General features: G+C 42.2%; 1 protein-coding gene across 2 annotated transcripts in view; it reads left to right on the top strand.

Moving 5' to 3' along the window:
• ptprz1b (protein tyrosine phosphatase receptor type Z1b) overlaps nucleotides 1-18,168 on the top strand; it is a 68,458-nt gene that overhangs the window by 28,499 nt on the left and 21,791 nt on the right. For both annotated transcript variants that reach the window (XM_004568861.3, XM_004568860.3), the window contains exon 3: nucleotides 17,660-17,839. In XM_004568861.3, the coding sequence (XP_004568918.1) occupies nucleotides 17,660-17,839 (180 nt within the window). The remainder of the gene's footprint in view (nucleotides 1-17,659; nucleotides 17,840-18,168) is intronic.

Genomic DNA, 18,168 nt, shown 5'->3' with positions numbered 1-18,168 from the left:
ATATTTGTGTGCAAAGTGTATCAGTGTTAGTCCTTCCTCCTCTTCCTCCTCATCGCCTTCTCCTCTGTGTTGTCCTCATCATTACTGTGCTTTGCCTTCAGGGTGTCCCTTGGATCCTTCTGCCTGGAAGACACCCCTTAGGGCCCCATCTGTTATGTGTATGTGTGGATGTAAGAGTGGCCTGATAACCCAGAGTTTCCCCTGCTTTTGCCTGTTATATTCATATCCTTATAGAGGAAATAGACATACAATAGCACTATTTATTAATGGATATCAAAAATAAGTCAGTGGTTTCTATTTGCTTTAAGTTACTTACCTCAGAACCACATAAAAATGAGCCCTCGTAATAGATGTGATCACTGTTATATAAGACAGTATTTTCACTGAAGCAGTAACAACATGATGCTTTGGCCTTATGACAAAGACAAAAAGAATTTAATTGAATGGAAATGCTGAATGTTTTTTGTCCTCCCCCCCCCAGTATCTGTATCTGAGCTTCTCTGTGTGTCTCTCTGCCTCTTCCCTCTTCTTGATCCAACTAAGTCATAGCCGAAGGCAATGCAGGCTTCAATACTCCCCTCATTGTCTGGGGAAGACACACACAAACGCACACACATGTACATGCATGCATTTGCAGATTTTAAATATGAATACCTCTGTCCTTATGCATTTGTAAAATTCCCCCCTAAAGTTTTCATTTTATCTGATTGGAAGGAGAAGCAGACTATGAATCAACCCATATATTTTCACATTTAGATTCAGATCACACATTTGGTTAAACTGTGCAGTGGTTTCCAAGAAAACATCCTGTATCTACGCTGCAGTTGAACAGAGCGCTGCTCTTCATGCAGCAGAATCATTAGGACTAAAAAGAGAGACTGCGTAATAGCTTAATTTTGGCAAATCTCAGAGGAGTTTGTGATTTGCTCTGTGTGTGGGTTTATAGTCTGTGAATATTCAGACAGTGTGGATTTCGGCATGGATGGAGGGGAAATATTGCACTTGTACTATTAGGCGAGTGAGGAAGTGAGGAATGTCTCTGACTCAGAAATCTTAATTTTAACCATAGCACTATTTTGTGGACAGTCACAGTATTGTGATCTCAGTTAGCAGCTGCACAGCTTCTCCTCTGATCCATTGTACACACAGGCTGATTGATATCCATGGATGAGGCAGAAGGAAAAAGAAAGACGAGGTCTGACATTTTTCAATCCGACAAGTTGAAACAAATTAAGCTAACTCATTTTCATCTTAGAAGTTTGCAGTTAACACATGCACATCTAAAGAGGTTACATCCCGAAACAAAAGATGCAAAAGTGACTTGATATCATGTTGAACTGTCTGGTTACACTCATCTAAAACCAGGACCAAAGAGTAAATCATGACTGCAGGTTGATTCAGTTGGGAGAATATTAAATGAGAAAAGCAGTGAATAATTTATGAGAAAATTTAGGACTCTGTACGTGTATTTTATAATGGTAGAGAATGCCTGAGAGCATCCGTGCTTGTTGAATTATCTTCTTTTATATAAACAAAAACCTAACCCAAATCTCTTTAGAAGAATTGGTCGAAAACATTCTACAGAATAAAGAAAATGATCATATTTGATTCTCATATTACGCATGGCCAAAATTTCCAAGTAATGAGGTCACCATTAATTCCTCTTAGCCAAAGGCTCAGGCTTCAGACTGCGCTAAACACTCATTTTATGATGAGAGCACGGAAAATCCACCCACCCGCTGTTACAATCTTTTGTTTATGAGGGGCAGCCAATCCGAAGAAAGTTGCATTGAAGCTAAAGTATTTATTTCAACCAATGAAATAGAGAGGTGCATAATGGGAAGGCAACGTAGTTCAGCTATACAATGTTCTTCATGTAGGAACAGGAGCACAGTATGAATAAAAATGCAATCACTCATTCATTTCAATGATATCACATAATGTTAATTCAGACAAAGGAGGCACCAACAAAATTTTTGCATTTCCAGTCATATCATGCAAACAGAGTTCTTAGTTGTTCACATTAGAGAAAATAAATCGACTGGTCGCTATAGAGCACTCAAAGTGCTATTTTATTATTATTATTTTTTTACTACAGCCTCATTGTGATAGAAAGGTGTCAGAATCCACCGTGCATCACAGTTGTTGTTGTTTGCTGTTTTGGCAGGAAAAGGGGGAGGTAGTCATTTGGCAGGTAGTCATGCCTGATTGGTCCATGTGTGTACTGTATGTGTATACACGTTCAGTATTTAGTAGGAGAAGCAAGCACAGGTATGTAACAAATAAACAAAGGAAGGAATAAGAGCTCGGCAGATCTTGACCGCATTCGTTATTCTTCTGTTTACTGGATGTGAAATGACAGAAATTTGTTTTATGTGGACTTTATTGTGTCATTCTTTTAGTTTTACAACTTGAAGCTTTACCTTCATAGTTCACACTTGTCCTTTTTTGCAATGCTGTTTCCAGATGCAGTCTATGACAAGCAAACAAGCAAACCAAAAGCTGGATCACACTTTACATCGCTCTGTCTGCAGTAAACAGCAGGCAGTTCTAAACTTTTGTCGACATCACCTGAGGTGCACGTGAGACTCTGCCCATAATCGTCAAACTCCCTGCCACAAAGCCTGTTTGAAGTCCGATTGCACCGATTTGTGCTGATGTGATAGCGCATGTCCTCTCACAGCTTGTGAGCGACTGCTCTGTGCTCTCCCTCTCAAATGCTCTAGTCAGGCAGCATGATTTCCACTAGTACCTGATGCAAACTATCCCCTGCTGTGTGCAATGTCTCAGCCTGATTCTGCTGCTGTTTCCAGAACAGTGAGTGTTTATCAGCTACAGGATTTCTTGGCCACTAAAGCAGAGAGGGGAATGTTGGACTCTGTGTCTGCTGGATGTGTTAATCGGATGTTTGATGACTTATTCGGCCCCACCTTACCTGATAAGGTAAGGTGGGGATATAGTCACTGTTGTGTCATCTGCATGATCCATTGACCTTAAGCAGTGGTGGGCAAATCATTTCATTTTCAAGGCTGTTCCATTAAGCTTATAAAGAGATAAAATAAATATATTAAGCAGAAAATAGTTTAGTAATTGTTTTCTTCTGCTTATTTCTGCCTTCTTTAAATGGAACACAAATTAAGACAAATCTTGTTTTTAAATCTACGGGCTAGACAGTTTTCATATTTATTTGACTTGTATAGTGACTACAGAGCCCCTCTGATGACATGGTCCAAAAAATAAATAAATTGTTGCCACCAAATACTACTTCGTGGGCACCAAATGGATATAACGTGCCCGCGAAATACTTATTTGTGCCCACGAAATACTATTTTGAGGGCACGAAATAGGCATAACGTGTAATGCTAATTAGTGGGCATGAAACACTTGACCGATAACCGTGATCCTTCCCAGGCCCTTGCAGTTGGTTGACAATAAAATCTATCCTGGCATCCAGGTCGTGCTTTAGTTTGTAAAGTAACTGGGCTCTCAATATCCTGTTTAAATGTCTCTCCGTAAAAATGGTTCTTTGCATTGCCAGGCTTTTCAAAATGCATTTGTAGCTCTTTCCCAGCCTAAAATAAAACTCAATCATACTGTCTCTGTCCATGGTGTATAGGTTTAGCCTACTCTTATGCTTATGTCTCTACGCAGCTGTCCAGGAATTGTATCAATATGATGTGTGCACGTTATCTATTTCGTTGCCACAAATGCGTAATTCGTTGCCACATTCGTTGCCCTCGAAATAGTATTTCGCGGCCACAAATAAGTATTTTGTGGGCACGTTATACTATTTCGAGGGCACAAAGTAGTATTTTGTGGCCACAATTTATTTATTTTTTGGACCATGTCATCAGAGGGGCTCCGTAAGTGCCAGACCTAGCATAGGTCTTTCCTTTGTATCTTACATAATGGGGTGAAGATGTTTTAGCATTGTAGAGCGAAACCTATTCCCCAAGGTGCTTAGTAAGAGTGGAGAAAAGTAACTCTGTGACACACCAGACTCAGTCGTTTTGACTGTCTGATGACAAATCAACACTGAAACTGTTCGGGATTAAAACGGCCACTGCTGTATTTGTGATTTGTGAACACACTTTTTAATCCCATACTTTCAGTGGTAGTTATTTAAATGTGAGAAGTGCCAGTTATCTTCCTTTTGCGTTTGCAATTATTTTGAACGACATTGTCTTTAATTAGTTATTTATCATTTGTTGCTTATTACACTGACACTAGTGACACTGACTGCTAGGGTAAGTGTAGCACTGGTAGCATGAGGAGATACCTGGACCATACAGAGGTTGTACAGGTAGTCCAGCTCTTCCAGAGTGGCACATCAATATATGTCATTGCCAGAAGGTTTGTTGTGTCTCCCAGGAAATAGACCGCTACTCTAGTAAAGCTAGACAGACCCATAGAAGGTCCTCAACCTATCTGCAGGACTGATATCTGCTCATTTTTTTCAAGGAGGAAGAGAATGAGCCCCGTCAGAGCTACAAAATTACCTTCAACAGGCCCCTGGCCACTTCATGAGGGAGGCCTGATGGTCCTCTAGTGTGCTTGCTGCCTGGCACCGTGGAACCCGATTGGCATCTGCCATAGAATATCAGAACTGGCAGGTTCCTCATTGGCACCTTGTGCTTTTCACAGAACATCATTTTTTCATTTTAATTTTTGAGGTGTCTTTGAATTCTGCCCTCTGTAGGTTGGTCATTTATATTTCTAGTAAAAGGTGTGGCATCCTTTCATTCCTAGCACATGACCCAGTTCACATCAGTATAGACATCAGGCATGATTTTGTTTCCTCACTGAGATCTGATTTGTCGCTTTAATTATTCTCAGCCATCTTATTTACCGCTTTTATTTCTGATGAGTGAAAATTTTAGAAACAAGCTTTCAGATCCCGGTTTAAAAGCTCTCATTGTGCCATTTCCACTGTGACATGAAGAAAACATTAAATCCTTGTTATTTAAGTATCTCTCAGGCAGCTAGCAGTGCATTGCACCCTTCCTTCATGCGTTTGTTGTTTCTTTTTCCCTTTACATGCTTGTGTTCACCACCCACTATGTTCTCAACAGCTCTCTTAGTCACCAAATACTTTACGCCGGCTGCTCTTCTGCTCCAGTTGTTGCTCAGCCTGTGTGGCTGCTCTTGGAGCCTTGTGGGAGACATGAGGTAATGATGCAGAGGTGTGCTTCTTTATTCACAAATACACAATATGCACTCCCTATTTTCTCTCCTTTTCACTTGCTCTCACCAGTATGTGGTTGGGTTAATGAGTTCTTTGCTTGGGTTTTCCCCCCCTGCGCACTGGCAGCACTACACAGCCTTGACGGGAGATGTTATGAGGTGACTTCAGCATTTAAAAATGTTCAAACGCCACACTTCACGCTTATGTGTACCCGCATGGCCAGTCTAGTCTTTTTTGCCTAGCAGTCACAGGTCAACAGGTGGGATTCTAAAAGATACAAGCTCGTGTCGGCAGTAGGAATAATTTTAGTGGTCAAAGTGAATCTCGTTTTCTGTAAGAAATACAGATATTTTTATTTGAAAACTTCAGATAAATAGTAAATTCATTCAGAGAGCCAGTCTACCAGTTGGTGTTTAATATTTATGCAAGCGGCGGTTTGAAGACTTTCTCACGTTCACCACTTTATCGAGTCATCGAGATAACGTAAAGTTCATATGGGAACTCTGATTCACTCCCCCCACCCGCTTGCTTTCTTTTTGAATTTTCTGACGGGTCTGTTTGTCAGATATGCTGGCTGCTCATGTGTGTGACAATCTGTCTTTGTAGTCGATCTTGTTGAATGAGTGATGTGCGATTGTGTGTGTGTGTGTGTGTGTGTAGTCTATTCTCTGTCATTCAGAAAGGATTCATTTAGTGGCTCAGATCTTGTCAGCTACAGACTCGCTTCTTTGTGTCAGTCAGTCTGTGTGAGTCTGTATGTGCTCGCAAATGAATAAAAATTACTCTCACACAAAGGTATGATTCTTATTTGTGTGCTCAGCTTTTAATCAGTGATACTGCTAGCTGAGATGCTAATCGAAACACCTGACTCCAGCTGAGACAGAAGAATGGCTCTCTAATTGTAAAATCCACCACTGAATATTGAGGTTTACGAGAACAAGGTTATTTATTTGTAGTGCATAAAAGTGCTTAACTGTTAACCCTACATAACAGTTGCAGTGCGATAGCAGTGATCTGTGCTCGCTGTTATCTGCTCTTTATACAGGGCTCTAGACTAACTTTTTGCCATGGGCGTACCGGTACGCCTAACTTTAAAAAGTTAGGCGTAATTATTTTCTAATAATTTATATAATTTAATGTGTTTTTCTGGATACACTGTGCTTTTTCAGCATTCAAAGATTGATGACACCGTGTCAGAGCACTGGCTATGAATTTCAGAAGGATCAGGCCTTAACTTAACAGAAAAGTTAGCAATAGTTCTTTTCCTATTACAGCTACATCCACTTCTGTCGTGCCTAGGCTGCTCACTAGGGCTGGGTATCATCACTGATTTCTATAATCCATTCGATTCCGGTTTTCAAAGTCCCGATTCGATTCAACTTAGCCTCAGACAGTCAGAAATATTATAATTCTGATCATTTATCAGTACTGATACACATGAGACTTCTTCAGAATTGTGAAAATCACAGCAGATGCCTTTGTGTGAAAGTAACTGAGAATAAAACACAGAAAAACATGAAGGAGATTTTCCCTGGTCTGGCTTTTTATAGCAGATAACCTTAAAAATATTCTACAATGTTCTGCATATAAAGTTTAAATTTCTTCAGTATTGAACAACAGAAAAAATTGGCTTTCTTGTCCGAGGTCATTTAAGTGAAAAAAAGAAAAGAAAAAGTGTAATACAGAATAACCTATGTCATATTGAAGGGTTAATTAACGGGAATAGTAGCCTCTGTCGTTTGTGTGTGGCTTGATTACATTAGCATCCCTGTGATAAGGGCCTGCTCTGTCAAAACAAAAGGCCAAAAACATAAAAAATGCAGCAGGTCATTAACCAGCTTCACAGGTTTTACCTCTTAATCAAAGAGAGAGATGTGTGGAGTGTGGAGCTTCATCACTAATTAGTCTCTCACAGGACAAATAGATACATTTAGCTGGCTAGGATACTGGCAACGGTACTACTGGTAGCGTACACTCACCTTATTTGTCCCCAGTAGGAATCATTTATGATAATTAGGAATTTCCCAGATTCCAGTGTGTCGATTCAGTTCCAAGCTTTAAATGGGACACGCCCCCTAGGATGGTTGATAATGACCTGACCTGAGCTAATGATGATGATTCTGATGACTTCTAGATACAGACATGTATTGTTAGGCTCATTTGTCCTAAAGAAATAGACTTTACATGTGATAAACAATTTGCATACATTCTTGTGTATGAGAGTCTATTTGCCACTTCAAAGAAAGTTTGACTAACAACAGCTAACAGCAGCAAAAACAGAAGTTCTTACCTTAACCTCCTACGACCTGGCGTCCACATATGTGGACATCACATTTTGGGTTATTTAGACCAAAATACTCAATTTTGCTCTACAAGGGCCTGATATCCACTTACGAGGACATAATACTGCTACTGTTCTATCAAAATTTTAAATGAATATCCTCATATGTGGCTCTTATTTTTCTTAGAAACAAAAATTAGATAAAAACAAAATCTGGTAATTCTTTGTTTTTACATTCATCAGGTCCCAATCAGCTCAAATATCCATCCATCCATCCATCTTCATCCGCTTTGTCCGGGGCCGGGTCGCGGGGGCAGCAGCCTAAGCAAAGAGGCCCAGACCTCCCTCTCCCCAGCCACCTCCTCCAGCTTATCCGGGGGAATACCAAGGCGTTCCCAGGCCAGCCGAGAGATATAATCTCTCCAGCGTGTCCTGGGTCTGCCCCGGGGCCTCCTCCCGGTGGGACATGCCTGGAACACCTCACCCAGGAGGCGCCCAGGGGGCATCCTTGTCAGATGCCCGAACCACCTCAGCTGGCTCCTTTCGATGTGGAGCAGCAGCTGCTCTACTCTGAGCCCCTCCCGGATGGCCGAACTTCTCACCCTATCTCTAAGGGAGAGGCCAGCCACCCTTCGGAGGAAGCTCATTTCTGCCGCTTGTATCCGCGATCTCGTTCTTTCGGTCACTACCCACAGCTCGTGGCCATAGGTGAGGGTAGGGACGTAGATCGACCGGTAAATTGAGAGCTTCGCTTTTACACTCAGCTCCCTCTTCACCACGACGGACCGGTGCAGCGTCCGCATTACTGCAGCTGCAGCCCCAATCCGTCTGTCGATCTCCGGCTCCCTTCTCCCATCACTCGCGAACAAGACCCCGAGATACTTGAACTCCTCCACTTGGGGCAGGAACTCATCCCCGACCCGGAGTGGGCACTCCACCCTTTTCCGGCTGAGAACCATGGCCTCAGATTTGGAGGTGCTGATCCTCATTCCCGCTGCTTCACACTCGGCTGCGAACCGTTCCAGTGCGAGCTGGAGGCCCTCACCCGATGAAGCCAACAGAACCACATCATCTGCAAAAATCAGAGATGAGATTCTGAGGCCACCAAAGCGAAAGCCCTCCGCCACTTGGCTGTGCCTAGAAATCCTGTCCATAAAAATTATGAACAGAACCGGAGACAAAGGGCAGCCCTGGCGGAGCCCATCACCCACCGGGAACGAGTCCAACTTATTGCCGGCGATGCGAACCAAGCTCTTGCAACGGTTGTATAGGGATCGAATGGCCCGTAGCAATGGGCCAGACACCCCATATTTCCGCAACACCTCCCACAGGACACCCCGAGGGACACGGTCGAATGCCTTCTCCAAGTCCACAAAACACATGTAGACTGGTTGGGCAAACTCCCATGCACCCTCAAGTATCCTGGAGAGGATAAAGAGCTGGTCCAGTGTTCCGCGACCAGGACGAAAACCGCATTGTTCCTCCTGTATCCGAGGTTCGACTAATGGACGAACTCTCCTTTCCAGCACCCTGGCATAGACTTTCCCAGGGAGGCTGAGGAGTGTGAGCCCCCTGTAGTTGGAACACACCCTCCGGTCCCCTTTCTTAAAGATGGGGACCACCACCCCGGTCTGCCAGTCCACAGGTACTGCCCCTGATCTCCACGCAACATTGCAGAGGCGTGTCAACCAGGACAGCCCTACAACGTCCAGAGCCTTCAGGAACTCGGGGCGGACCTCATCAACACCAGGGGCTCTGCCACCAAGGAGTTGTTTAACTGCCTTAGTGACCTCGCCCCCGGAAATTGGCGGGTCATTCCCCTCATCCCCAGACTCTGCTTCCTCCTCGGAAGACGTGTCAGTGGGATTAAGGAGGTCCTCGAAGTATTCCTTCCACCGCCTGACAATTTTCTCAGTCGACGTCAGCAGCGTGTGCACTGTGTATAGTGCTCTACCTGCACTATACACAGTGCAGGTAGAGCACCGCTTTCCCCTCCTGAGACGTCTGACGGTTTGCCAGAATCTCTTCGAGGCAGTCTGAAAGTCTTTTTCAATGGCCTCTCCGAACTCCTCCCACACCCGAGTTTTTGCTTCAGCCACTGCCCGAGCCGCATTCCGCTTGGCCTGTCGATACCTGTCGGCTGCCTCCGGAGTCCCACAGGCTAACCAAGCCCGATAGGACTCCTTCTTCAGCCTGGTGGCTCCCTTCACCTCTGGTGTCCACCATTTGGTTCGGGGATTACCACCATGGCAGGCACCAACCACCTTGCGGCCGCAGCTCAATGCAGCAGCTTTGGCAATGGAGACGCTGAACATGGTCCATTCGGACTCAATGTCCCCAGTCTCCCTCGGAATGCTGTTGAAGCTCTGCCGGAGGTGTGCGTTGAAGATCTCGCGGACTGGGGCCTCTGCTAGACGTTCCCAGCACACCCTCACTACGCGTTTAGGTGCACCAGGTCTTTCCAGCGTCCTCCCCCGCCACCTGATCCAACTCACCACCAGGTGGTGATCAGTTGACAGCTCAGCCCCTCTCTTTACCCGAGTGTCCAGAACATATGGTCGCAGGTCTGCTGATACGATTACAAAATCGATCATCGACCTACGGCCTAGAGCGTCCTGGTGCCACGTGCACTTATGGACACTCTTATGTTCGAACAGGGTGTTCGTTATGGCCAAACTGTGATTAGCACAGAAGTCCAATAACAGAGCACCGCTCGGGTTCAGATCAGGGAGGCCGTTCCTCCCAATCACGCCCCTCCAGGTCTCGCTGTCGTTACCCATGTGAGCATTGAAGTCTCCCAGCAGGACAACAGAGTCTCCAGGTGGAGCACCCTCCAGCACCCCCCCCCCCCAGGGACTCTAAGAAGGCTGGGTACTCTGAACTGCCACTCGGCGCATAAGCGCAGATGACAGTCAGGACCCGTTCCCCGACCCTAAGGTGCAGGGAACAAACCCTCTCGTCCACCGGGAAAAACCCCAACGTACCGGCAGCAAGCCGAGGGGATATTAGGATACCCACCCCAGCCCGCCGCCTCTCACCAGGGGCAACTCCAGACTGAGACAGAGTCCAGCCCCTCTCCAGGAGACTGGTTCCAGAGCCCAAGCCATGTGTAGAGGTGAGCCCGACTATATCTAGCCGGTACCTCTCAACCTCACGCACTAACTCAGGCTCCTTCCCCACCAGAGAGGTGACATTCCATGTCCCTATTGCCAGTCTTGGCAGCCGGGGGTCAGTCCGCCAGGGCCTCCGCTCCTGGCCGCCACCCGGCACACAATGCACCCGACCCCTATGGCGCCTCCTGCGGGTGGTGGGCCTGCGGGAGGATGGGCCCATGTCTCCTCTTCGGGCTGTGCCCGGCCGGGCCCCATGGACTAAGGCCCGGCCACCAGACGCTCGCCCTCGGGCACCCTCCCCGAGCCTGGCTCCAGGGCGGGGCCCCGGTAACCCTGTCCCGGGCAGGGTAAACTGTTCCCTTGGTGTCCTTTTCATAAGGGTCTTAGCTCAAATATCAAAGAGAAATTAAAAATGCATGCTGTGGAAGAGTTCGGGCCTTAGGAGGTTAAAAACAGTTCAGGACATCCTCAACATCGGACCTCAGTATTGTTGTCATCTGACATAAGTGAACATCACTTAACACATTGGGTTACTTTCAAGTTTTAATCTTCTCTAGCATCTAAACAGCAACAGACTTCCTACACTCACTACAGACAAACAACAACCATAGTTGTTTTTCCTACAGTGGCTAACGTAGCTAGGATTTTGCATTGAATTGGGAGGGTTACGGAAAACTCAGATGACTACAACGTAGTAATATTAATGTAAGTTAATCAAGTAGGGAAGTTTCATTGCCAAAATTATGCTGATTTCCAGCTTCATGTTATAGTTTTACATTAGTCTCAGTCCAAAATAATCTTTATTTGGCCTCGGTTTAGTCATTTTATCTACTCCCTGCCCCCATACTAATCTAATCCGACTTTCTTCTCATTGGTTGCCTCTTACAAACAGAAGATTTTAACAGCAGGGTGGATGGGGGTCATAGAGAAAAAACACATATGCTGACCTCATTGTTAGAAACTTTGGGCATGTTTGATATGAGGTAATAAACAGTAAACTGACAGTACAATAGATCGATTTCACAGCTTTACAGCTTTTGTTAAAATTGCTCATTCATCTCTGTCATTTTCTAGAGAGAATGATTAAAAAAAACCCTGCCAAAAAAGATAAACAACCCAGCGGGTAATGAAAGCAATAAGAACGTGTTTAAGTACATAAAATGTTACATCCAGGGCCTTTGAGAAATAGTGGGCTCTCAGTGCATGAAATGAGGTTAAGCTGTTTAACTGGTGTTTTATCTATGTCAGCCAGACGATAATGCAGATTCGAAATAGGCAGTGCGAGTTAAACTAAACCAGAGGCCGTTTTTCGGTATTTAATATTTGATACATATCCAGTTATCTTTGCCGCCAGTGATGCAAACAGGAGCAGACACTCACTTAAAAAGTCAAGCCCTACATTATTCAGAGTAATAATCCCGCATGTTTTCTGAACACTTCGCTCACTCGGCAGTGCAGAACCTTTGACAGACAGTGAAATCAGCTCTCTGTGTGTTTATGCTGTCCATGGGAGCTTAATTGGTGTAAGCGTGGGCGAGGGGAGACAGACACACACACACTACACAAACATGCCATACGTCTATGTGCACATCCTGTGCTGTTTGAAACACATCTGCACTGTACCTCATTGCACATATGCACACTGCTGTCCTCATTTTGTCTCATTCTGTGCTTCTCTGTTCCTCCCACTTGTCTTGCATATCATCCTCTCTCTGCTCCTCTTTCTGTTCTTACTTTAGCTTCCTTGCCCTCTGCTGCTGTATCTCCTTTTCTTCTTTCTGCCATCTATCCACTCTCCTCCTCTCCTGTGTTTTCTCTCCTCCCCTGAGTGAGAGGTGAGCTCAAATGACTGGGGATAAAAAGGAGCAGCAGCATCAGGTGTAAATGGTTTCTGTCTTGACCACTTTAACAGCTGACTGCTCTTTTGGCTGAAAAATAACTTTTATTTATGATTTCTTTCCTTTCTATCTGTCTTTTGTGGTGCTTTAGTTCAGAGATGACTAAATGACAATTCTAATAATTAATTACAAATTGCTTATTTCGAAGCAAATGAATCAGTTTTAGCAGCTTAAAACCTGTTGTTCTCTTTATGAACAACAACGACAAACTAAAAAGGAAAATGTACCACACAATGCAAAACAACAGTTATACAGTATTATAATTTTTGTGTTTTGTCATGGGTCATGAGTTTTCAACCAGCTGTGCATCCATCAGGTTGGTTTTTAAAGATGCTAGAATTTGGGACATGTTTTGTACCTGGAGCATGTTCACTACTGTGTGTGTGTGTGTGTGTGTGTGTGTGTGTGTGTGTGTGTGTGTGTTGCCATTTACTATTAGCTGAAAATAGTGTGAGGTGATGGAAACATTGCTTTAGTAGAAGAAGCAATAAAATGGTTGGATGTAAAAGACTTCACTACAAATAAAACTGTATTATTGGCAAATTCCAGACAAAGCAGCAAAAATAAATATTCCTCCTCAGCGTTACATGGATTAGCATTATTGTGAGCTCATTTTAAACACTTTACATTCTGCTTACAATCAGCTCAGAAACACAGGCCTACATTTTGATTTACCGAAGTATATTAAATATATTTATTTAAAAACAGGTGAATTAAAGGCTTGAGCCTTTGACTTTCAATATCTACAGTAGGATTTGTATTAGAAAAACAGCTGGTTAAACTTGATGCTAATCTGAAAGCGTTTGTGGAATCTGTTTGACACAGGAGGAGTTACCTTCTCCTTCATTGAAGCTTTCTTTACTAACATGGTAAACAAGTTACATATGTTACACATGTTGGCTGTGATGGTCAACAGGAGAAACTCCATTCAACTCAAGTGCAGTGAAAGCAATGTAAGCTTGTCTACTATGCTAGTCTCCCATCCATCACCTGTGATGGAAATAGATGTGTGAGAAGACTTCTGACACAATACTGAGATGAAAGGAGAAAGACCCTGACAGAACACTACTGTTTTATACATATTTCAGACCTGGTTATGTGTGTATGCCGGCGATATGAATGAGGCCCCAGAGGTTTAAAATATGGGTAACTAAAGTTTTTTTTTTTTTATATAAGATCAAGGATCTGTCCATGTCAAACAAACTGTTGGCTTTCAGTCGTGTTTAGTCATATTTATTCCTGTTTAAAAAATCCATCAGTGAATAAATACTTAGGTCAAATATTTTTGCTCTACAACACCTCGGTAAGAAATAATAAAAACACTGTATTACTGAGCACAGGAAACTTATTAGAGCTTCAATTTAAATGGAATATAAGGACTTGTGCCACTCTGCTAAGAATGAATACAGTAAATACCATTATTCCTCTTACCTGTTACAGATAGATTGTAGGAAAGCGCGCCTTACTGCATTTATTAACTTGCCAAAAAAACTCATAACTCCACCTTAAAATTAATAAGACTTGACATTGTTATCTGAGACTCTAAATTCATCAGGAATTTTTTTTTACTGAGGTTACATGTCAATGGAGGCTGAAGGGTAGTTTTGCCTTAATGTCTGTGGTGGTGGCTGTGTTGGTATGCTATATGAATGAGTAGAAATCATTAAAATTCATCTTTCTAAGTTGTAAAAATTAAAACATGAAAAACACATGTTGACAAAAAAAATACATTATATGATTTTAACAACAGCCAGTAGCACTGGCAGCATTGGCTGACTTTTTTCTGGTATTACTCTGAAAAAGCAAGTGGAACTCAGAGATATGAAATGTAATTTCCATATTTAATCATCTGTTTGACTCCTTTACCGAGTGTGAGCTGGTGTGCGAGTGAGTATTTATGGATTCAAATGAAGACTCCTGTCTTCATTTGAATCCAAGTCTAGCTTCAGGGGATTTTTTTTTTTATTCCTCTCACCAACCTGTCAGCTACTTGTTGCCATGGTAGCATTATGTCAGAAGAGTGAGTGTGTGTGTGTTTGTTTGTTTTTGTGTATGTGTGTATGTTTTATGATGTTGACAGATGAAGCTGTAGGGGTGATGTGCTTATTGATACATAGAGATGTTTCTCCGACACCCACGTGTGAATAAACATCAGTAATGCACATAAAGAATAAATGCAAAATTATGTCATTAAACCTGGGACCAAAATAACAGTGTGACCAGCATTCTGCTTTGACCTTTTAACTAGAGCACTCCACTTTGATTGCCTGCAGTCAGTGAAGTAAAGTAGGATTTGAGGTTTTGGTGACAGATACTGTGTGTTCAAATCTTAGCCAATGTAAAGGCTTAAAATATGCTTAAATCACAGTTGCACTTTAAAGAGTCTTTAAGGGACAGTCCAATATTTCTTTTGGAAAGAATGATACCACTGTTTTATCTTAGCTTCACCAGCAAACACTGAAAAATCATCCCATTTACTGCTTGTTTAAACTTGGCAAACAGCTATACATTTATATTGTGCTTGTTATTCAAGCACTTTACAATTTGATTGTCATACACCCATTAGCACACACACCAAGACTGTGAACCAGGTTATAAGGTGACACCACTGGCAGCCACTAAGTGCGCTCCCTTTAGCTGATTTTAATACACTGGTAGAATGGCTGGAGAATGCGATAATTCCTCAGTGGAGCTGGAGGTAGCTCTGAGGTTTTCAGTCTCCACAGTCTCTTGGTGTAGCATTATACTCGGATACTGAAGGTCATATGTCAATCTACACTTGATGCAGAGATAGATGCTGTTGTGTGTTGGGTTTCTGAGTGGTCAGTGCACAAACAAATTGGGTCACAAATCTCAGCTTGTAAAAAATGGGTTGTTGATTGGTGACTGAATCCCCTTCAGTGGTTTGAAAAATTCAATTTTGTATTATATTGGAAAACAGCAGAGTGAATGTCGCTTTAGCTGTGTCCCCGGGCGACAGCATTAGAGGAAAAAGTAACACAACTGCTTATCGTACATGTGGCATCTTTGGATAGAAAAAAAGCACCTGCCTTCACCCTCCGTATTCAGCTGTTGAAAGAGGGCACAGCGAAACAAGGATCACAGCGATCGATTTCGATCAACGCTCTCTCCGTCACACACATGCTCACACACGCAAGCAGGAATGTAAAGCCAATAGCTGTTTGGTCATGTGTGACAAGTTACAGTTAAACCATCTGCTCTGACCTCGTTAGACTTATTGTCTTTACTGTATACTATACTATACTAAGTATACACATGCTAATGATTATATTTTAGAAAAGAAGCGTCTAGTTATGCAATTTCATTATGCAGAAATGTTAATTCTCACAATAGGTCTTTGCTCAATTGTTATTGGTAAAGATGCATATTTGATGCATTCATCTTTTTTTTTTTTTTAAATGGATCAGATTGAAAAGAATGAAGTAAAGTCCCAGTTGTTATTGTAAAACCTATGTAAAATATGATATTTACAGTACTATCTTTTATGGTATTTATCAGCGTTGCAGAAAGCTCAGTAAGTTTAGTCAGCATAATAAATGCATTTAACGAGCGTTTCCCTAGATATGCCTGGAGGAACTGAGTAAATGTCATGGATTTGGATGCACAATAAATTAAAACATTTATTTATGCAGAAACATGTACTTGTGTGTGCCTGAATGCATGACTAGTAATATATAAGTTGCACATAACAAGTAATGTTTTAACCACTTGCACATATATCTTGTTAATAAATACAAAGGTGCAGTTCAGACATGAACAAAATTAAATAAATGTTGAATATGAAGCAAATGTAGCCAAAGCAGAAAACAGTCATTATACAGGTGGATTTAAATGCGGAGTATGTGTCATGCAGTAGATAAATTCAGAAAATCATCATATACGTACATTCTGACAGGGTCTCATAAATAATAATTCACAGCACAAAGACATTTGAGCTGGTGAAAATTAGCATAAAACTCCTTCCCTCAAAAAAGAGGAATGCTGCTTTTGGTTTACCTCATTGGGATTATTCATGTTGCATTTTTCACTACAAATGTGTTTTTGTTTAGTTTTTATTTTTAATCTTTATATGTGAAAAATACAGTCTTGTTTAAAAAAAGACATCTCTTCAACCACAGCACATCAATATTAAAATATAGAGTAATTAAAATGCTAGCATAAAGTTTGACTGATGCCAATTGGTTACTGTTGAGTTTGACCGTCTGCTCTGAACTGACTAAAAATTGAAACTGACACAATACATTCTAATTGAATGGACCACTAAACTGTACTGTACACATTACATTACTGTGCAATATACTGAACTGTACATTAAAGGGAAGATTTCTTTTTAGCACAAAGCAGAAGTGGTTTCTTTCTTCTGGGTCCACACATTCAGTGATTAAACTTGTAAGTGGCCTTGTGCCTACTCACAGAACAGGAGTTACATTTAGTAACAACTGTTATTAACTACTGTTTTTGTACAGTTGTTATTCTAGCACTCATTTAAATTGTAATGATCAGCCAAAAATGAAAAATAATACCTTTAACAGTGGTATGAGACCGTTCTCATTCTCAACGCATAACATTACCAACGATTTGTCACGTCTCGAGGCATCCCATAGAAACGTGAAAGGTAACCTGTCGCATCCCTATGAGGAGCACCGGATTGTGGATGGAATCCAACAGAATGACACTTCTGGCGGTAACACATGTTCCAGCTGTTTATTCCAGCCCTAACCCAACCATAACCTTATCCCTAACCTTAACCACAATCTTAATCGTATTAGATAGTGTTTTCCAAAGCGATTATTGATGAGAAAATAAATATACATCTGTAGATTCATTCCAAATGGTTCTCGTGTTTCCGAACACGTAACATACAGACAGGTTGGATGGCCGAAAGTGTAACATATCGACATTTGTCACATGGCGTCGTATGTTACGTTATGGGATAAGAACGTGTTGGTGATATCAGATGATTTGTTTTTTGTCTTTTTTTAGTATTACTTTTTACCTTTATGATATATGAGACCTTGTTGAGTATTTTTACCTTTTAGTTTTGTGACACCACAATGTACAGGTGTAATCCTTGCCTTTCGTGTGAATATTGTCTGGTGGTAACAGTTGTACTTTAATAGCTTTTATGAGCACTAATCCACTTTCTCCATACTGTATACAGGTACCCTAAACCAGCGCAAGTGGGGTAAGAAGTATCCATCCTGTAACAGTCCCAGACAGTCTCCTGTGGACATCGACGAGACATTTACCCAGGTTAGGCTGCAGTACCAGAATCTACAGCTAGAGGGCTGGAACAGCTTGACAGCAGAGTCTACCACCATTCACAACAACGGGAAGACTGGTATGTTGATAGCCCTCTACTGTCCCTTGTGTGCTTTTGTTTGTGTTTGACCCTAATACGTATAATTTCCAGCATCTATCTTTTTACCTTAACCAGTGCTGTTTCTTAATTTTCTTTAAAAAAATATTCTGTCCTGTCCAACGACAAGCCAGTTCATCTCTACTGAACTATTTCACCAGCTTATTAAAGTATTAAAGTAGCGAGCACATGAGGTAGAGATACAATATATGGTCAGTTCAATTTACGGCAATGATTTTGACATACTCGTGGAGCTCGAAATTACAACATCTTAATCTCTGGCTGTGGAAATAAGCTTAACTTTCTAAATA

Source organism: Maylandia zebra, linkage group LG17 (assembly GCF_041146795.1).
Source record: "Maylandia zebra isolate NMK-2024a linkage group LG17, Mzebra_GT3a, whole genome shotgun sequence".
NCBI lineage: Eukaryota > Metazoa > Chordata > Actinopteri > Cichliformes > Cichlidae > Maylandia > Maylandia zebra.
Note: the sequence above shows the minus strand (reverse complement) of the source record. Positions and strands in the feature narration are given on the sequence as shown.